Source organism: Schistocerca nitens, chromosome 10 (assembly GCF_023898315.1).
Source record: "Schistocerca nitens isolate TAMUIC-IGC-003100 chromosome 10, iqSchNite1.1, whole genome shotgun sequence".
In the NCBI taxonomy this organism is placed as follows: Eukaryota; Metazoa; Arthropoda; class Insecta; order Orthoptera; family Acrididae; genus Schistocerca; species Schistocerca nitens.
In genome coordinates this window covers 168652331-168675038 of record NC_064623.1, presented here as the reverse complement: position 1 = coordinate 168675038, position 22708 = coordinate 168652331, and the positions used below count along the sequence as shown (strand labels likewise).

The 22708-nt window shown below is 45.3% G+C and overlaps 1 protein-coding gene across 1 annotated transcript in view; it reads left to right on the top strand.

Annotated features, from left to right (window-relative positions):
• Positions 1 to 22708, top strand: part of LOC126210385 (organic solute transporter alpha-like protein) — a 48705-nt gene that overhangs the window by 12495 nt on the left and 13502 nt on the right. Inside the window, exon 3 of the mRNA XM_049939615.1 lies at positions 1650 to 1746. Coding sequence (XP_049795572.1) covers positions 1650 to 1746 — 97 coding nt within the window. The remainder of the gene's footprint in view (positions 1 to 1649; positions 1747 to 22708) is intronic.

Here is a 22708-nt window from a genome sequence, read left to right as displayed (position 1 = left end):
TACTATTGTGGACATACCAGTAATCTTGAAACGGACATGACCGTCAATGGTCTGATGATGTACTGTGGGCATACGGGACATTGGTCCGCATTCGAGGTGTTGGCGCACTGCTCTAAATAATATGCAAAGTTACATTAGTACCTTCTGTGTAAATCGTCCCTTGCATCACAAATTGCCATCAAGTACCCCATGTGCCATAACTAAATACCGGGTGATCAAAAAGTCAATATAAATTTGAAAACTGAATAAATCACGGAGTAATGTTGATAGAGAGGTACAAATTGACACACATGCTTGGAATGACATGGGATTTTATTAGAACCAAAAAAAAAGTTCAAAAAATGTCCGACAGATGGCGCCTCATCTGATCAGAATAGCAATAATCAGCATTACAAAGTAAGACAAAGCAAAGATAATGTTCTTTACAGGAAATGCAAATGCTCAATACGTCCACCATCATTCCCCAACAATAGCTGTAGTCGAGGAATAATGTTGTGAACAACATTGTAAAGCATGTCCGGAGTTATGGTGAGGCATTGGCGTCGGATGTTGTCTTTCAGCATTCCTAGAGATGTCGGTCGATCACGATACACTTGCGGCTTCAGGTATCCTCAAAGCCAATAATCGCAAGGATTGTAGTCTAGGGACGTGGGAGGCCAAGCATGAGGAAGGTGGCGGCTGAGCACACGATCATCACCAAACGACGCGCGCGAGAGATCTTTCACGCATCTAGCAATATGGGGGTGGAGCGCCATCCTGCATTAACATCGTACGTTCCAGCAGGTGTTCATCAGTCAGGCTGGGGATGATGCGATTGTGCAACACATCGGCGTACCTCTCACCCGTCACCGTAGCAGTTACAAAACCAGAATCACGCATTTCCATCTGTCGGACATTTTGTGAAACTTTTTTTTGGTTCTAATAAAACCCCATGTCATTCCAAGCATGTGTGTCAATTTGTACCTCTCTATCTACATTATTCTGTGATTATTCCGTTTTCAAATTTATACTGACTTTTTGATCAAAAAATGGTTCAAATGGCTCTGAGCACTATGGGACTCAACTGCTGCGGTCATAAGTCCCCTAGAACTTAGAACTACTTAAACCTAACTAACCTAAGGACATCACTCACATCCATTCCCGAGGCAGGATTCGAACCTGCGACCGTAGCGGTAGAGCGGTTCCAGACTGAAGCGCCTAGAACCGCTCAGCCACATCGGTCGGCATTTGAGGACCATAAACTTAGCCATTAACATAATCCCACATGGCGTGAGATCCAAATTATTTTCATATCGTATTAGTCCTTCAGGAGAATAGATGCCAATGCTAGTTGGTCTATAGAAGCTCTTAAATCCAGTGTACTGAAGACATCGTTAGAAAATTTCCGTTCAATAATGTCTCACAACTTTCCTCTTACCTTTTAGGATAAGAGAGATATTTGTTTTTACTCCACAAGGAAGTAATAAAATTTAGCTCAGCGTAATTGAATATACAAATACGTCTACATACGAATTTAGCAAGCCACCGATGTGGTGCAAGTTGGAGGCTACCTTACTTCTTTCACTGTGCTACAAATAACAGTTTTCCACTTGCAACCAAACCGTCCAAGGAAACTTTGTGAGAACAAACACACTTCTTTCTACTTTCAGGGGCAACGTTAAGCGCGTGCGTTTGCTGGTTCTGCAACTGCCGGTGGTGCAATGGATGATCTACCTGGCGACATTCATCATCCTCTTCGAACGAGCGGTAAGTCATCTGTAACACGATAAATCACCATTAGTGTGTCAGACATAAGAAGTTCGCAAATCAAGTCTTAAAGTGAGCCTACAATAGAAGATGAAACTTCCTGGAAGATTAAAACTGTTTGCCGGACCGAGACTCGAACTCGTGGTAAGTGCTCTACCAAGCACGACTCATGACTCCTCCTCACAGCTTCTCATTCTGGAAACATCCCCCAGGCTGTGGCTAAGCCATGTCTCCGGAATATCCTTACTTCCAGGAGTGCTAGTTCTGCAAGGTTCGCGGGAGAGCTTCTGTAAAGTTTGGAAGGTGGAAGACGAGATACTGCAAGAAGCAAAGCTGTGAGGACGGGGCGTCAGTCGTGCTTGGGTAGCTCAGTTCGTAGAGCACTTGTCCGCGAAAGGCAAAGGTCCCGAGTTCGAGTCTCGGTCCGGCAAACAGGAAATTTCATATCAGCGCACACTCCGCTGCAGAGTGAAAATCTTATTCTACAATAAAGATGTTTCAGGAAGTAACCCATTCCTATGACAAATCAGTCCCGGTTTCGATTCGCGTCAGGGTCAGGGATTTTCACCTGCCTGGAGATGGCTGGGTGTTTGTGTTCTCCTCATCATTTCATCATCACTCATGAAAGTGGTGAGATTGGGTTCAGCAAGGGAATCGTAAAATCGGTAAGCAGGTCGAAGGCTTCCATCCAGTCACACACTCTTCAGTCTGGCCTGGCAACGGAAGACGGCAAAACGAAAGCTGAAATTTTAAATGTAGCATTTGAGAAATCTTTCACGCAGGAGGATCGTACGAACATACCGCCGTTTGAGTCTCGTACAGATTCCCGTATGGAGGACATAGTGATAGACATCCCTGGGGTTGTGAAGCAGCTGAATGGGATGGGTTGAAAACAAGTAAATGCCAGGTCCTGATGGGATTCCAATTTGGTTTTACAGAGAGTACTCTACTGCATTGGCTCCTTACTTAGCTTGCATTTATCGCGAATCTCATGCCCAACGTAAAGTTCCTAGTGAATGGAAAAAAAGCGCAGGTGACGCCTGTATATAAGAAGGGTAGAAGGACGGATCCTCAAAATTACAGACCAATATCCTTAACATCGGTTTGTTGCAGGAATTTCGAACATATTCTCAGTTCGAATATAACGAATTTCCTTGAGACAGAGAAGTTGCTGTCCATGCATCAGCAAGGCTTTAGAAAGCATCGCTCCTGGGAAACGCATTTCGCCCTTTTTTCACATGATATCTTGCGAAAGCGTTTGACTCGGTGCCCCACCGCAGACTCCTAACTAAGGTACGAACATATGGGATTGGTTCCCAAGTATGTGAGTGGCTCGAAGACATCTTAAGTAATAGAACCCAATATGTTGTCCTCGATGGTGAGTGTTCATCGGAGGTGAGGGTATCATCTGGAGTGCCCCAGGGAAGTGTGGTAGGTCCGCTGTTGTTTTCTATCTACATAAATGATCTTTTGGATAGGGTGGATAGCAATGTGCGGCTGTTTGCTGATGATGCTGTGGTGTACGGGAAGGTGTCGTCGTTGAGTGATTGTAGGAGGATACAAGATGACTTGGACAGGATTTGTGATTGGTGTAAAGAATGGCAGCTAACTCTAAATATAGATAAATGTAATTAATGCAGATGAACAGGAAAAAGAATCCTGTAATGTTTGAATACTGCATTAGTAGTGTAGCGCTTGACACAGTCACGTCGATTAAATATTTGGGCGTAACACTGAAGAGCGATATGAAGTGGGACAAGCATGTAGTGGCAGTTGTGGGGAAGGCGGATAGTCGTCTTCGGTTCATTGGTAGAATTTTGGGAAGATGTGGGTCACCTGTAAAGGAGACCGCTTATAGAACGCTGGTGCGACCTATTCTCGAGTACTGCTCGAGCGTTTGGGGTCTCTATCAGGTCGGCTTGAGGGAGGACTTAGAAGCAATTCAGAGGCGGGTTGCTAGATTCGTTACTGGTAGGTTTGATCATCACGCGAGTGTTACGGAAATGCTTCAGGAACTCGGGTGGGAGTCTCTAGAGGAAAGGAGGCGTTCTTTTCGCGAATCGCTACTGAGGAAATTTAGAGAACCAGAATTTGAGGCTGACTGCAGTACAATTTTACTGCCGCCAACTTACATTTCGCGGAAAGACCACAAAGATAAGATAAGAGAGATTAGGGCTCGTACAGAGGCATATAGGCAGTCATTTTTCCCTAGTTCTGTTTAGGAGTGGAACAGGGAGAGAAGATACTAGTTGTGGTACGAGATACCCTCCGCCACGCACCGTATGGTGGATTGTGGAGTATGTATGTAGATGTAGCTCTGTCCCTAGGTTTACACACTACTTACTCTAACTTTATCTAACTTACGCTAAGGACAAGACACTCACCCATGGCCGAGGGAGGACTCGAACCTCCGCCGGGGGGGGGGGGGGGAGCCGTCCGTACCATGGCAAGGCGCCTGAGACCACGCGGCTACCCCGCGTGGTTGAAAGCAAATGATCATGCCCTTTTTTGGATGTCAGATAAATCGTTCCATTTCCGCATTACCACAACGACTGCACTGTTTTCCACGTCTCCCCTACAGCATGCTATATACCCTCCATTTCTAGTGCTGCCACCTGCCATCTGTGAGTGGTTACTGCACGTTGCCGTCGAACATAGGCGGTGGTCACGTTAATATGAGTGGACCTTGTAACAACGAACAGGTGGTACTTCAAACATGCCAAATTATTTCCTTATGCACCTGAATGATCTGAGAAATGTGGAAAAAAAATCACATCAAATAGCACACCATATTTTTGATCCTATAACTGGACGACTAAACTTATTCATCCGAAATATCTTCTGATTCATCGAAGATACTGATAATCTGATTTCCGCTTGACGAGTAGTCGACAGGATTCAGAAAGTCGTCAAGGTAAACACAGATTAGGAACTATGATATATATTGTCTCAACAAGAGTTACTATTCTGGTGCCAAAAAGGAGCATAATAGTATCACTTAAAATACGATTAGTTAATTTTATGAGCCGCCTGCAGCTAATCATCAGACTGAAAAATTGGTCACATATTTAACATATCGAAAGATATTTGAGGTGAAAGAGTTCGGGAATTCACTTTGAATGGAGATAGGAACAACAAGCTGCAGCATTGTGGGTAGAGAATTATTTTCATATTACTCAGATCACTGAGATATAGAAATCAAATTCTTCGGCAAGTTTCAGTCCTCACTCTTCACTATTGAAAATACACTGCGTTACAGGATTCTGTGGAAATTGCAACAGATGGAGCGATTTATCTGCCTCAGAATTTCTTTTGCATTTTTCTTCAGAGAAGATCATCACTGGCAAATTCTGAGTAAAACCTATATTTCTCGTTCCCATGTTAAAATTTGCTTATTTTGCGGAAAAACAGCGGGGTTTACAAAATGTCAACTCACGTAAGATCTTAGACCAGTTGCAGTTGCTGCAGAATTCTGAAACAGTGGTTAATTAAACGAGGAACTGAGGACAAGTCATGTGTAAAAATAAATGTGTAATTTCTTCACTGATATTGTTGCAATTCTTATTTCACCAGCTACTTTCCCCCACAGCGTAGTCTGATCAAGAACTGACTGTCTTGCCTACAATTATTAAGTTATTTGAATTTCTTTTGTTTTGACAAAAGAAGCACAGTTTAACGTTGCAATTAAATTTATGCATTACCCAGAACTCGTTACTGACACTTCTCTGAACGAAAAACAGCCAGTATCTTTCCGTTCCTATTCCTGTGCAGAGTCAAGGAATGAATCTCTTCAAAAATATTTTTAATTCATCAGTGATAATGACTTCGACAGTAGTTGGCAGGATTGCGAAAATCGTCAGTGTTGTAACGTTTATACAACAAATATGTAACGTAGCTACAATCAATAAACCTATGTTCGTCAGTGAAACTGGACTTGATAAGCAACCTGAGCTATCAGTAAACGGAATCTAACTTGCATAACACTGTGTGCGTGTAGTGTGAGTGTCAGTTTCACTGCCATTTAAGCCGTCAACAGATGGCTACATGAAAAATTTAAAACTAACATTTGCACAAGCTTTCTCACTACTTATTTCACTCACACTCACTGGTCATACCGGACTCGAGAGTCCATTACCGCAGCAACGTATTTTCGCCACCTGTCCCTGTCTTCGGCTATTTCCTTCCACTCACCTCCAATACCTAGGCTCCTCAAATCAGCCTTCACATTGTCCTCCCATCTACGCCTCGGTCTCCCCACAGGACGTTTTCCCTCTAGGTGTCCTACCAGTACTCTGCGCGCTGCCCTGCCCTCATCCATTCGAGCTACGTGACCCGCCCATCGCAGTCTACGTGATTTAATAATACTGATTATGTCAGGGCTTGAATAGAGTTCGTGAACCTCTTCGTTATGCAGTTTTCGCCACTCACCGCTAATGTCATCCCTTTTTGCTCTGAAAATTTTCCTCAAAATTTTGTTTTCAAATACTCTAAACGGCTTTTCATTTTGCACAGTGAGAAACCAAGTCTCACACCAATACAGCATAACTGGTAGAATAATAGTTCTGTATATTCTAATCTTTAAAATCCTAGACAATATCCGTGATGAAAGTAATCTATTCAGTGAGAAGTAGCACGCATTTCCCGCCCGTAATCTCTTCTTCAGTTCGGATTCAATCTCATTTCTCGAAGTGATGTCCACGCCTACATACTTAATTTGTTCACTTTTTCAAAGTGCATGTCTCCAACTCTTAACATTTCCTGATCTACTGCTGTTGGCCTTCTAGTAGTGACCAGGTATTTAGTTTTGTCTTCACTTATCCTTAGACCTACATCTTCACTAGCCTTGATTAACGCATTCGCATTTGCTGTTACAGATTCTTTCCTATCGCTAATGATGTTTAGATCATCTGCATACCCTAATACACTCCTGGAAATGGAAAAAAGAACACATTGACACCGGTGTGTCAGACCCACCATACTTGCTCCGGACACTGCGAGAGGGCTGTACAAGCAATGATCACACGCACGGCACAGCGGACACACCAGGAACCGCGGTGTTGGCCGTCGAATGGCGCTAGCTGCGCAGCATTTGTGCACCGCCGCCGTCAGTGTCAGCCAGTTTGCCGTGGCATACGGAGCTCCATCGCAGTCTTTAACACTGGTAGCATGCCGCGACAGCGTGGACGTGAACCGTATGTGCAGTTGACGGACTTTGAGCGAGGGCGTATAGTGGGCATGCGGGAGGCCGGGTGGACGTACCGCCGAATTGCTCAACACGTGGGGCGTGAGGTCTCCACAGTACATCGATGTTGTCGCCAGTGGTCGGCGGAAGGTGCACGTGCCCGTCGACCTGGGACCGGACCGCAGCGACGCACGGATGCACGCCAAGACCGTAGGATCCTACGCAGTGCCGTAGGGGACCGCACCGCCACTTCCCAGCAAATTAGGGACACTGTTGCTCCTGGGGTATCGGCGAGGACCATTCGCAACCGTCTCCATGAAGCTGGGCTACGGTCCCGCACACCGTTAGGCCGTCTTCCGCTCACGCCCCAACATCGTGCAGCCCGCCTCCAGTGGTGTCGCGACAGGCGTGAATGGAGGGACGAATGGAGACGTGTCGTCTTCAGCGATGAGAGTCGCTTCTGCCTTGGTGCCAATGATGGTCGTATGCGTGTTTGGCGCCGTGCAGGTGAGCGCCACAATCAGGACTGCATACGACCGAGGCACACAGGGCCAACACCCGGCATCATGGTGTGGGGAGCGATCTCCTACACTGGCCGTACACCAGTGGTGATCGTCGAGGGGACACTGAATAGTGCACGGTACATCCAAACCGTCATCGAACCCATCGTTCTACCATTCCTAGACCGGCAAGGGAACTTGCTGTTCCAACAGGACACTGCACCTCCGCATGTATCCCGTGCCACCCAACGTGCTCTAGAAGGTGTAAGTCAACTACCCTGGCCAGCAAGATCTCCGGATCTGTCCCCCATTGAGCATGTTTGGGACTGGATGAAGCGTCGTCTCACGCGGTCTGCACGTCCAGCACGAACGCTGGTCCAACTGAGGCGCCAGGTGGAAATGGCATGGCAAGCCGTTCCACAGGACTACATCCAGCATCTCTACGATCGTCTCCATGGGAGAATAGCAGCCTGCATTGCTGCGAAAGGTGGATATACACTGTACTAGTGCCGACATTGTGCATGCTCTGTTGCCTGTGTCTATGTGCCTGTGGTTCTGTCAGTGTGATCATGTGATGTATCTGACCCCAGGAATGTGTCAATAAAGTTTCCCCTTCCCGGGACAATGAATTCACGGTGTTCTTATTTCAATTGCCGTGCGTGTGATCATTGCTTGTACAGCCCTCTCGCAGTGTCCGGAGCAAGTATGGTGGGTCTGACACACCGGTGTCAATGTGTTCTTTTTTCCATTTCCAGGAGTGTAATTATAGACAATGACAATAATAATGATATAGGTATCAATAATAGCTGAGTGCCAGATTAACAAATTATTTCAGTTTCAAAGTTACATTAACATTTAATAATCGCATCATATTTATTAATTAGATGTGGAGATCAATTATTATTATTTGGAGGATAAAAAGGCTTCCTTAACAGACAAGCAAAACATGGTATTATTGCAAACTCGGACTAACAATCACGAGCCTAACCCTGAAATTGCACTTTACGCTGTGCTTGTGAATTTTATCTTGAATTACATCTTCAAGCGTAGTTAAGCCAAATAAATCTCTCCTGGGCATATAAACGAAATCAGGCTTTGAGTGTGGTAAGATCTGCCATCACCGACGTGAGGGCAGCGTGACAGTCTTCTGTCTCCAGTTCTCGACCGACAATACTACTTCCACTCTCGCAGACACACCTCGTATCACAACAATGCTTACAAGCGCGCTCCCCATATTTCGCCCTCAGATTGTTATTATCGTACTGTCCAAGAAAGATGTACGGAACACCGGAGGTACACACGACTTTTACAACATAACAAGTCGGCAGTGGCAGAGCACTGTATTGATAATGGTCACAGTATATTGTATTACAACGTCGAAATTTTGGCAACTACATCATCCTTTTGGGACTCGATAGTGAAGGAGGCAATTGAAATTCGCTTGGTGACGAATTTAATTAATAAAGATAGTGGTTTCAATCTTGATAAATCATGGAATCTGGCACTTGTTGTAATTAACTCACAAAGACAGTGCAGCTCACAATTATATATCGATATGCCAACACAGATCGACTGCGGAGTCGTAGATACAACTCGCGCATTATGCACGTCTCTGCCGCCGACCAACGTCTCTGGCGCATTTGCATCTGTGGTCGCATGCGCAGTCGCGCGGTACACGAGTATAAAGTGACGAAGCGAGCGGCAGTCTTGCGACTCACTCTGAAGATGGATGGACGGTATACAGCCGAAATATTAGAAGAAGAAGGAGATTTCTTCCGGCTGCACACCCGGAACTTAATGGGACTGTTACTATCGATATCTGGGTGCTTACACAATATCAAGTTGGATATATTGTTTTCAATGTAATGGAGAGTTTGACACATTCCTTACAGTGTGTTCACAGCATCACAGTTGAGAGAGCACCCCCATACAAAACCACGCAAAACGACGAAAAAAACCGACATCACAAAACTCCCCAAATACCACCAAACACAATATAATCTGGAATCGGACACTTCGCTTGACCTATATAGCTCAACAGCAGCTCCCGATCCCATAAATTGGGATCGCACACTTTCCTTGACCTGTTAGCCTTACGACATCTCCACATACAGCCGTCCCTGGCCCGAGGCGCCACGACTTTAAGTAAGCCTCATTTCTTCACAGCCGACAAGCGAAAACTGTTGACCCTGTCAGTCATATCCATACCCACCAAAGACATAAAAAAAGCAATGTACCAAAATTCACACACGACGCCACACTCGCAAACTAAACCAAAAACATCACCTAACAACCACCAGAGAGCACCACCGATCGCATCAAAACGTCACCTACGTCACGGGTCAAAGCCGACGGGTGGGACCGGACGCTTCGCTCGACCCAAAATTGCAACTGAAGTGTTAACAGTTTTCGTTTGAGGAAGCATTATCAGTTACGAGTAACGTCTACACTTATCAGCCAGACCAGAACATTATGACCATCTACCTAATAGGCGGTATGTCCAACTCTGGCACGGATAGCAGCGGCGACGCGTCGTGGCGTGGAAGCAATGAGGCTTTGGTAGGTCTCTGGAGGGAGTTGGCACCACATCTTCACGCACAAGTCACCTAATAAATTCCGGGAACAGTGGTAATGAGCTCTGACACCACGTTCAATCACATCCCAGATGTCTTCGATCGGGTCCAGATCTGGCGAGTTGGCGGCCAGCGCATCAATTGGAACTAGCCACTGTGTTCCTCGAGCCTCTACGTCACATTCCTGGGCTTGTGACATGGCGCTTTGTCTTGAAAAATACCACTGCCATCGGGAATCATGATGGTCAAGAAAGTACAACCAGTGTACGATACTCCCAGGACGTGATTCCATCTTTGTTTCACCACGTGTTGAAGACACTCATCACAACACTCCTCGAACACCCGGAGAGTCTACATTTAAATCTACATCTACGTGATTACTCTGCTATTCACAATAAAGTTCCTGGCAGAGGGTTCAATGAACCACCTTCAAGCTGTCTCTCTACCGTTCCACTCTCGAACGGCACGCGGGAAAAACGAGCACTTAAATTTTTCTGTGGGAGCCCTGATTTCTCTTATTTTATCATGATGATTATTTCTCCCCATATAGGTGGGTGACAACAGAATGTTTTCACAATCGGAGGAGAAAACTGGTGATTGAAATTTCATGAGAAGGTCCCATCGCAACGAAAAACGCCTTTGATTTTTTAATGATTGCCACTCCAATTCACGCTGCAGTTTCCCAAATGCTCCCCGGCCATTAAAATTGCTACACCACGAAGATGACGTTCCACAGACGCGAAATTTAACCGACAAGAAGAAGATGCTGTGATATGCAAATGATATGCTATTCTGAGCATTCATACAAGGTGGGCGCCGGTGGCGACATCTACAACGTGCTGACATCACGAAAGTTTCCAACCGATTTCTCATACACAAACAGCAGTTGACCGGCGTTGCCTGGTGAAACGTTGTTGTGATGCCTCGTGTAAGGAGGAGAAATGCGTACCATCACGTTTCCGACTTTGATAAAGTTCGGACTGTAGCCTATTGCGATCGCGGTTTATTGTATCGCGACATTGCTACTCGCGTTGGTCGACATCCAATGACTGTTAGCAGAATATGGAATCGGTGGGTTCAGGAGAGTAATACGGAACGCCGTGCTGGCTCCCAACGGCCTCGTATCACTAGCATTCGAGATGACAGGCATCTTATCTGCATGGCTGTAACGGATCGTGCAGCTACGTCTCGGTCCCTGGGTCAACAGATGGGGACGTTTGCAAGACAACAACCATCTGCACGAACAGTTCGGCGACGTTTGCAGGAGCATGGACTATCAGCTCGGAGACCATGGCTGCGGTTACCCTTGACGTTGCATCACAGACAGGAGCGCCTGCGATGGTGTACTCAACGACGAACCTGGGTGCACGAATGGCAAAACGTCATTTTTCGGATGAATCCAGGTTCTGTTTACAGCATCATGATGGTCGCATCCGTGTTTGGCGACATCGGGTGGAACGCACATTGGAAGCGTGTATTCGCCATCGCCATACTGGCGTATCACCCGGCGTGATGGTATGGGGTGCCATTGGTTACACGTCTCGGTCACCTCTTGTTCTCATTGACGGCACTTTGAACAGTGGACGTTACATTTTAGATGTGTTACGACCCGTGGCTCTACCCTTCATTCGATCCCTGCGAACCCTACATTTCAGCAGGATAATGCACGACCGCATGTTGCAAGTCCTGTACGGGCCTTTCTGGATATAGAAAATGTTCGACTGCTACCCTGGCCAGTACATTCTCCAGATCTCTCACCAATTGAAAACGTCTGGTCAATGGTCGCCGAGCAACTGGCTTGTCACAATACGCCAGTCACTACTCTTGATGAACTGTGGTATCGTGTTAAGCTGCATGGGCAGCTGCACCTGTACGCGCCATCCAAACTCTGTTTGGCTCAATGCCCAGGCGTATCAAGGCCGTTACTACGGCCAGAGGTGGTTGTTCTGGGTACTGATTTCTCAGGTTCTATGCTCCCAAATTACGTGAAAATGTAATAACATGTCAGTTGTAGTCTAATATATTTGTTCAATGAATACCCGTTTATAATCCGCATTTCTTGTTGGTGTAGCAATTTTAATGGCCAGTAGGGTACATGCACCGTCCGTGTGTCTGACTAGCAGCGTCGCCAGGTGGCTCTGCTATCGCCTGGACGGATTTATATTCGTACGAGGGTTGGAACGTAAATAGTGGCAACTATTTATTCACAACCAATACAAAAGAGTTTCATCCTTGCACCTGTTACTGTCCTTCAAAGTAGTCACCAGCGTTGTGTAGAACGCGTTGCCAGCGATGTGGAAGGCGTAGTATGCCGTTAGCAGAGCCTGTTCTGTTGACGGTGCGAAGGGAGCGGTCTACTGCCTGTCGAATCTCTAGAACAGTTCTGAAGTGAATGCCACGAAGTATCCTTCATGCTGAACTTGGAGGTGTACTACATGCCAGGGTCGCTTCTCTTGCCTCGATACGTGGGTCTTCTGCGACAACCTTTGGAGTGCTCTTTCTGGTCCGACCCACAAGCAACACGTGATCTTTCTCAGCCAACAATGTGGGGTGGTATGGATTCTATCTCAGCAACATGACGATACACACCACCAAAGGTTGGATGGCTCGGCCGCCTTTGGGATGGAAATGCCGTGTGATATAGCCACGAAGCCTCGCCTGCATTATCATTCATATGGCCATACATAAAAATCATGTCTATCTGCTTACGAAATGAATATCCTGCCATGTTTGATGGGAGTGGTCACGGGAGACAGAAGACTTAAAAAATATATACGTTTCCGTGGCAACACAGTGCCACGTAGAATACAATGAATCAAACGTGTACATAGATCAGAGAAATGTTTGGGTTGTATCTGAAAAGCTTTTGAAAGTGAAACTTCGTTAATAACTTGAAAACGAAGGATTTTTGGACATGCGTTCGTCTGAACCTGTAAGGAACCTGTACCCAAAATTAATAAAACTATTTTTGAAAGACCCCATATGAAATACATTTTCTCGAGGTTGGAGGTAACTATTGAACTCCTTCCAAGTTTAAAGAAAAATTCGATGTTTCGGCTACATTCCATATATAGCAAAGTATAATATGCGCCACACGTAAATTCACAGCGACTCCTATTTTTCATTGTAAACCACTGGAATATTGTGATGGGAAGTACGTAATTTCTAAATATCACAAAAACTATGACCGTGAAACGTCCCCTTAGAAAAATTTATGAATGATTTTGCTGATAAACCCCTTACGTTATTTGATTTTCAAACAACTGAGCAGAACTAAACGTACTCAGACATTTCTCTCTTTATTTATTCTGATCAACACTAAACAGAGACACAATATTTTTATCGCAACGCAATCTGACTTTCAATAATCCCTACAAAATAATGGCCCTGACTGACAATACCTATACCTTTCATGAATCACTTACCTCACAAAAATCTTCGTTACTCGAACTACTGCAGTACAGCGAGCGCCAATACTGCCAGCTGAATAAAAGATTCTAACTACTGAAGGCACTAACTACTGATAGGCATAGTTAGCAAATGAAAGATTTTGATAGAGAACAAACAATGTATTTACCTTAATAGCGTTCAAAAGTAATTTATATATATATATATATATATATATATATATATATATATATATATATATATATATATATATAACAGGGTGTTTCAAAAATGACCGGTATATTTGAAACGGCAATAAAAACTAAACGAGCAGCGATAGAAATACACCGTTTGTTGCAATATGCTTGGGACAACAGTACATTTTCAGGCAGACAAACTTTCGAAATTACAGTAGTTACAATTTTCAACAACAGATGGCGCTGCGGTCTGGGAAACTCTATAGTACGATATTTTCCACATATCCACCATGCGTAGCAATAATATGGCGTAGTCTCTGAACGAAATTACCCGAAACCTTTGACAACGTGTCTGGCGGAATGGCTTCACATGCAGATGAGATGTACTGCTTCAGCTGTTCAATTGTTTCTGGATTCTGGCGGTACACCTGGTCTTTCAAGTGTCCCCACAGAAAGAAGTCACAGCGGTTCATGTTTGGCGAATAGGGAGGCCAATCCACGCCGCCTCCTGTATGTTTCGGATAGCCCAGAGCAATCACACGATCATCGAAATATTCATTCAGGAAATTAAAGACGTCGGCCGTGCGATGTGGCCGGGCACCATCTTGCATAAACCACGAGGTGTTCGCAGTGTCGTCTAAGGCAGTTTGTACCGCCACAAATTCACGAAGAATGTCCAGATAGCGTGATGCAGTAATCGTTTCGGATCTGAAAAATGGGCCAATGATTCCTTTGGAAGAAATGGCGGCCCAGACCAGTACTTTTTGAGGATGCAGGGACGATGGGATTGCAACATGGGGCTTTTCGGTTCCCCATATGCGCCAGTTCTGTTTATTGACGAAGCCGTCCAGGTAAAAATAAGCTTCGTCAGTAAACCAAATGCTGCCCACATGCATATCGCCGTCATTAATCCTGTGCACTATATCGTTAGCGAATGTCTCTCGTGCAGCAATAGTAGCGGCGCTGAGGGGTTGCCGCGTTTGAATTTTGTATGGATAGAGGTGTAAACTCTGGCGCATGAGACGATACGTGGACGTTGGCGTCATTTGGACCGTATATATATATATATATATATATATATATATATATATATATATATATATATATATATATATATATATCAGTTCATGACATCTAATGGACACACATCCAGATCATCCGCTCTCAAAACTCCGCCATCTCACTCCCCACATCCACCACTGCTGGCGGCTCACCTCCAACTGCGCAACGCTACGCGCTGTTCACATCCAACTGCCCAACACTACAATATTCCAACAATGCCAACCAGTCACAGACTGCACACAGCACAGCCAGTGATTTACATACAGAGCGCTAGGTGACGTTACCAACATAAAAACCTAAACAGCCTACTTATAACCGTTAACGAAAAGATAGACTGTTCGTTATAAAGCTGATAAACACTGAGCTGAGAGAAGACGCGGCATAGCGAGTTGCACGTATACAGATGGCGTTAGTATCGCGTACAAAATGCACTCGTATGAAAGGTTCAGTGCATTGGCTGATGTGTCATTTGTACTCGGACGTTTCATGTGAAAAGTAAAATTGGAAATTTGTGGTAAGGTATGATGGGACCAAACTGCTAAGGTCATCGGTCCCTAAGCTTACGCACTACCTAAACTAACTTACGCTAAGGACAACACACGCACCCATGCCCGAGGGAGGACTCGAACCTCGGACGGAGGGAGCCGCGCGGACCGTGACAAGGCGTCTCAGACCGCACGGCTTGTGAAAAGGTTTCCGACGTTATTATGACCACACGACGAGAATTAACAGACTCTGAATGTGGAGTGGGACATTTCATTTCGGAAAATGATAGGGAATTCAATATTCCTAAACCCACAGTGTCAAGAATGTGCCCAAGAATACCAAATTTCAGGATTACCTCTGACCATGAACAGCCTTCACTTAACGACCGAGCATTAGCGCAGAGATTCCCGTGCTAACAGGCAACCAACAATAAAGGGAATAACGGAAGAAATCAGTTTGGGACGTACGACCGACATATCCGTTGCGACAGTGGGGCGAAATTTCACGTAAATGGGCTGTGGCAACAGCGATCAACGCGAGTGTCTCTTCCGACAGCTGACATCGCCTGCAGTGCCTCACCTGGACTAGTGACCATATCAGTTCGATCCTAGACGACCAGAAAACAGTGGCCTGGTAAGACGAGACACGAACTCTGTTGCTAAGAACTGGTATTAGGGTTCAGGTGTGGTGGAGAGACCACGAAGCCGTCGACCTAAGGTGCCAACAAGGTACTGTGCGAACTGGTGGTGGTTCCATAATGGTGTTGGTTGTGTTTACAAGGAATTTATTGGATCATCTGGTCGAACGGAACCGATCGTTGACTGGAAATGATTATGTTCGGCTGTTTGGAGACCATCTGCAGCCCAAACTATGAGTCAAGTCACCAGGCCAGAATTGTTTGTGACTGGTTTGAAGAACATTTTAGACAATCGAAGCGAAAAATTTGGCTGCCCATATCGCCCTACATGAATCCTATCGATCATTTTTTGGGACGTAATCGATAGAGCAATTCGTCAACATACTATTTCGGCAATACTTTGGAAATTATGGATGGCTCTAGAGGCAGCTGGCTCAGTATTTCCGCAGGGGACTTCCAACGACTTGTAGAGTCCATGTCACGTCGTGTTGCTAAACTATGCCGAACAAGAGGAAGCCAGACATATTATTAGGAATATCCCATGACTTTTGTTATGAGCTACGATAGGATAAAAATTATTCACCGAATATTTTACGTAACATTGTTTGAGAAAGATCACAGGGTAGCTGACATTGTTGCTGTTGTTGTTGTTGTTGTGGTCTTCAGTCCTAAGACTGGTTTGATGCAGCTCTTTATGCTACTCTATCCTGTGCAAGCTTCTTCATCTCCCAGTACTTACTGCAACCTACATCCTTCTGAATCTGCTTAGTCTCCCTCTACGGTTTTTACCCTCAACGCTGCCCTCCAATGCTAAATTTGTGATCCCCTGATGCCTCAGAACATTTCCTACCAACTGATCCCTTCTTCTTGTCAAGTTGTACCACAAACACCTCTTCTCCCAAATTCTATTCAATACCTCCTCATTAGTTATGTGATCTACCCATCTACAGCATTCTTCTGTAGCACCACATTTCAAAAGCTTTCATTCTTTTCTTGTCTAAACTATTTATCGTCCATGTTTCACTTCCATACATGGCTACACTCCATACAAATACTTTCAGAAACGACTCCCTGACACTTAAATCTATACTCCTATACTCGATGTTAACAAATTTCTCTTCTTCAGAAACACTTTCCTTGCCATTGCCAGTCTACATTTTATATCCTCTCTACTTCGACCATCATCAGTTATTTTGCTCCCCAAATAGCAAAACTCCTTTACTACTTTAAGTGTCTCATTTACTAATCTAATTCCCTCAGCATCACCCGACTTAATTCGACTACATTCTGTGCCATTTCTCTGGCGCGTTGCGTATCCGGCACTATCGATAGCGACTTGTATTTCTGTTTCCGTCTGGTTCGGCCTGCGCAGGCACTGAGGCGGCTGCTGCCCTCTGGAGCGTTTTTCGCGGGGGGCCGCGCGCTCGGCTCGGCAGTGTGTGTTTTGCGTGGACCTGGTGTGCTCACGCGCACTCATTCTGAGTTGAAATTACTGTGGTCAGGCTGGTTCGGTTGCTGGAGTGTGTGTTACTGGTTTTCTGGCTTGCTGGGGACTGCGCGCGCGCCTGTTCCGATTGCGATGTTGCAGCAGTCTGATATTTTTATGTGTGCTTGTTAAGTTGCTAGCAATTGCTTTTAGCCTTGTGCGTACTTATTTTTATTTAAATTGCTGGGCATTGTCATTTGTCTGTTCTTTTACCTTCATTTATTTGTAGTGTCAATTAACCCTAAGACGATGTCCAAGGTGCTAGTAATTGATTTTAGCCTCGTGTGTACTTAATCCTATTTAAATTCTTGGGCATTGCCATTTGCTTGTTCTTTTACTCTTATTTATTTGTTGTGCCAGTTAGCCCTAAGATGATGTCAGACCTTGGTATCTGTCAACCTTATTTTGGCTACTAGCGCTCAGGTGCAAATTGCCGGGCCGGTCCCGGATTTGTCATTAATTGAGAGCCTTTTATACTGTATTTTTAGTAGTAGGTTTGGCAAGTGCACTTCCGTATGGTATTTATTGTGTCCCCCCCCCCCCTTCTTCCTCGTTCGTGTAAACTAATTTTGGCAAGACTGCCAGGGGGCCTGTGTTATTACCTATGTAAGTTTGCCCGCTGCTGTTTTGACCGGCAAGCGGCCCATGTTGGCGAGAGTTTCAATGTGTTTTGCGCTGTTGATGTTGTGCTTTGCCGTACATATATTTAGTCATGTACGTGTTGTTGTGTTAAGGATTTTAGGGCATTTTTAATTGAGATACCTGTGGTGTCACCGCCAGACACCACACTTGCTAGGTGGTAGCTTTTAAATCGGCCGCGGTCCGGTAGTATACGTCGGACCCGCGTGTCGCCACTGTCAGTGATAGCAGACCGAGCGCCACCACACGGCAGGTCTAGAGAGACGTCCTGGCACTCGCCCCAGTTTTACAGCCGACGTTCATAGCAATGGTTCACTGACAAATTACGCTCTCATTTGTCGAGACGATAGTTAGCATAGCCTTCAGCTACATTTGCTACGACCTAGCAAGGCGCCGTATTCAATTGATATTGAGATTCTATTAATGTATCATCAAGAGCGATGTTCTACAAATGTGGATTAAAGTTAAGTATTCCAGAAGCTACGTACTTTTCTTTATAGCATTCATTACGTATCCTGTTTCAGACCTCACGCCAGCCTGCGTGAGTTTAAGCGCGTGCCTTTCGGCTTCCTCTCATTGTGTCTAGGCTGTCTTGTCTAGACACAACAATACCTGTTGGAAATTTTATCACTCTTTTAAAGAAGGTACAGGAAGGAGTAACTTCAACTGAAAATTTAATTGTAAATTATACATTTCTGCTTCACATTTCAAAATTTAACTCTGTTAGGTGAAAGTATGTAGTTTAATACGCAACGATTATTTGTTAAAGTATCAAATTGTAAACAGTTTTTTTGGCAGTGATTCAAACGACACAAATAAGTTTCTCTGTTCACATTTCACAATTTTATCACCTCACATAGCAGTTTGATTGTTTGTGTCACTGTAATTTGTAAGCCATAGTGTACTTGATTACAATTAACTGTTTTAGGGAAATAAACCTTGAACTGTATGTCCCCTTTTCATTAACCGAATACCATCCAAATCGTCCGCTCACATTCCGTTATCCTCGTTTTGCTGTTGTTGATTTTCATATTATATCCTCCTTTCAAGGCACTGTCCATTCCGTTCAACTGCTCTTTCAAGTCCTTTGCTGAGCTGAGTGTGCTTAGATTCTGCCAGAGTAGCGGGTCGGCCACCTGGCATGCCAATGCTGGTAAACAGTGTCTCGCACATAAGCTGGCCTGCGTGTCTCTACTGCCCTCACTGCTGCGACCCTGCCTCCACTGTGTGTTGCCCCATTAGATACACGAATCTTATTATCTTGTACTCTACTAAACAGCCAAAGAAACTGGTACACTTGCCTAATATCGTGTAAGGCCCCCGCGAGCACGCTGAAGTGCCGCAACAGGACGTTCCAAGGACTCGATTAATGTCTGAAGTAGTGCTGGCGGGAACTGACACTATGAATCCTGCAGGGCTGTCCATAAATTCGTAAGAGTACGAGGGGTGAGGCGGGTGGAGGTCTCTTCTGAACAGCCCGTTTCAAGGCATCCCAGATGTGGTCAATAATATTAGTATCTGGGGAGTTTGGAGGACGGCGGAAGTGTTTGAACTCAGACCACTGTTCCTGAAAACACTCTGTAGCAATTCTGGGCGTGTGGGGTATCGCATTATCCTGCTGGAATTGCCCAAGCCCGTCGGAATGCACAATGCACATGAATGGATGCAGGTGATCAGACAGGATGCTGACGCACGCGTCACGTGTCAGAGTCGTATCTAGACGTATGAGGCGTCCCATATCACTCCAACTGCACACGCCTCGTACCATTACAGAGCCTCCACCAGCTTGAACAGTCCCTTACTGACATGCAGGGTCCATGGATTCATGAGGTTGTCTCCATGCTCGTACACGTCCATCCGCTCGATAGAGTTTGAAACGAGACTCGTACGACTATGTAACATGTTTCCAGTTATCAACAGTCCAACGACGATTTTGACGGGCGTAAAGCTTTATGTCGTGCAAGCATCAAGGGTATACGAGAGTGAGCCTTCAGCTCCGAAATCCCATGTCGATGATGTTTAGTTGAATGGTTCGCACGCTGACACTTGTTGATGGCCCAGCGTTGAAATCTGCAGCAATTTGCGGAAGAAACTGAAATCTTTTCACTTCACAAAAGTAATCCATTATCTGTTTTAAACGAACAACTTGACATTGAGCTTTTCGATGATCTGCTTTAGTATGTTCACTCTTCTGTCCTTTGTTTTTTAAAATTATTAAGACTTTAAGAAATATTTCATATTTACTTTGTAATTTTATTTCACCAAACATTATTTTATGACTGACTATCTGTTTTAGAATGTTTGATGCTTTTAGACTGCATATTGCTAATTCACATCATTTTTACGGCTCATAGTATTATAATTTTAAATTCCTTCCACTTTTTATTATTTTTATTTGTTTATAAGACTGGCATACAACTCGAGGAATACCAATGCCTTTTAAAAATTGTCGCATGTAATTAAAAAATAATAAAAAAATACAATCTCCATACGAACTTCATAGACAATATTTCATAAATATGGACAACTACTTCGTATCGTATTTGTGCAGCATCTAGTATAGATGTTAGCTAAAGATTAGTGCAGCCTACTCCCTAAAATCGTTTCAATAAAGACATGTTGCTGCGCAATAATACATCGTCTGACGTGACAGTCTTCGCCATTCCACTTCGTTAGAAAGAAGCCTTCTGCTACATCTTTGCACTGGCGTTTGTCCTCACCATGGCAACCACTAGTTCGCCTATCGACTTTACAACTACTTCAGTGGAAAGAAGCTTGCTGCCACATCTTTGGAACGGCGTCCAACTTCACCATGGCAACCAGTAGTTCCAAATTGTTCAGCAACAGGCCTTGAAAGGGCAACCCATGTGCTGCCAAACCGAAGTTCATTTATCTTACATATTTAAATATTTTTAACGCCTCTTAATAGACAATAGCTGTTAATAAGCTAAGTTTAGTGTTTTTTTTTCTTAGCAGTTAAGTCCCATAAGATTTCACAAACATCTGAACATTTTTTTTAATTTCTTGACAATGTTCTTTTAACTATGAAATTTTACGTTGTTATTCGACTTATAACTCATTGGTTAGTAATGACATCATGCCGTCAGAAGTGGGCGGAGCCACCATTATACACTCCTGGAAATGGAAAAAAGAACACATTGACACCGGTGTGTCAGACCCACCATACTTGCTCTGAACACTGCGAGAGGGCTGTACAAGCAATGATCACACGCACGGCACAGCGGACACACCAGGACCCGCGGTGTTGGCCGTCGAATGGCGCTAGCTGCGCAGCATTTGTGCACCGCCGCCGTCAGTGTCAGCCAGTTTGCCGTGGCATACGGAGCTGCATCGCAGTCTTTAACACTGGTAACATGCCGCGACAGCGTGGACGTGAACCGTATGTGCAGTTGACGGACTTTGAGCGAGGGCGTATAGTGGGCATGCGGGAGGCCGGGTGGACGTACCGCCGAATTGCTCAACACGTGGGGCGTGAGGTCTCCACAGTACATCGATGTTGTCGCCAGTGGTCGGCGGAAGGTGCACGTGCCCGTCGACCTGGGACCGGACCGCAGCGACGCACGGATGCACGCCAAGACCGTAGGATCCTACGCAGTGCCGTAGGGGACCGCACCGCCACTTCCCAGCAAATTAGGGACACTGTTGCTCCTGGGGTATCGGCGAGGACCATTCGCAACCGTCTCCATGAAGCTGGGCTACGGTCCCGCACACCGTTAGGCCGTCTTCCGCTCACGCCCCAACATCGTGCAGCCCGCCTCCAGTGGTGTCGCGACAGGCGTGAATGGAGGGACGAATGGAGACGTGTCGTCTTCAGCGATGAGAGTCGCTTCTGCCTTGGTGCCAATGATGGTCGTATGCGTGTTTGGCGCCGTGCAGGTGAGCGCCACAATCAGGACTGCATACGACCGAGGCACACAGGGCCAACACCCGGCATCATGGTGTGGGGAGCGATCTCCTACACTGGCCGTACACCACTGGTGATCGTCGAGGGGACACTGAATAGTGCACGGTACATCCAAACCGTCATCGAACCCATCGTTCTACCATTCCTAGACCGGCAAGGGAACTTGCTGTTCCAACAGGACAATGCACGTCCGCATGTATCCCGTGCCACCCAACGTGCTCTAGAAGGTGTAAGTCAACTACCCTGGCCAGCAAGATCTCCGGATCTGTCCCCCATTGAGCATGTTTGGGACTGGATGAAGCGTCGTCTCACGCGGTCTGCACGTCCAGCACGAACGCTGGTCCAACTGAGGCGCCAGGTGGAAATGGCATGGCAAGCCGTTCCACAGGACTACATCCAGCATCTCTACGATCGTCTCCATGGGAGAATAGCAGCCTGCATTGCTGCGAAATGTGGATATACACTGTACTAGTGCCGACATTGTGCATGCTCTGTTGCCTGTGTCTATGTGCCTGTGGTTCTGTCAGTGTGATCATGTGAAGTATCTGACCCCAGGAATGTGTCAATAAAGTTTCCCCTTCCTGGGACAATGAATTCACGGTGTTCTTATTTCAATTTCCAGGAGTGTAGTAAGACGTGCACTGGTTTCTTCAGTAGTGATTCTCCAGCGGAAAGAGGTTCCTACTCAATGGTAATTCATCGTTTTATAGCTTTATAGCTTTATGTATTTCCTTTAATGTATGTAGCCCTCTAATTAAAGATTTATATACTACTTGTAGGTCTGAAGATGACCACAGTAGTGGTCGAAACCGGTGACTTTAATAAATATAAATCGTGATCAAGACTGTTTTTAATAGTAAAAATTTGCGGAAGGGTTGTACTTCTGTC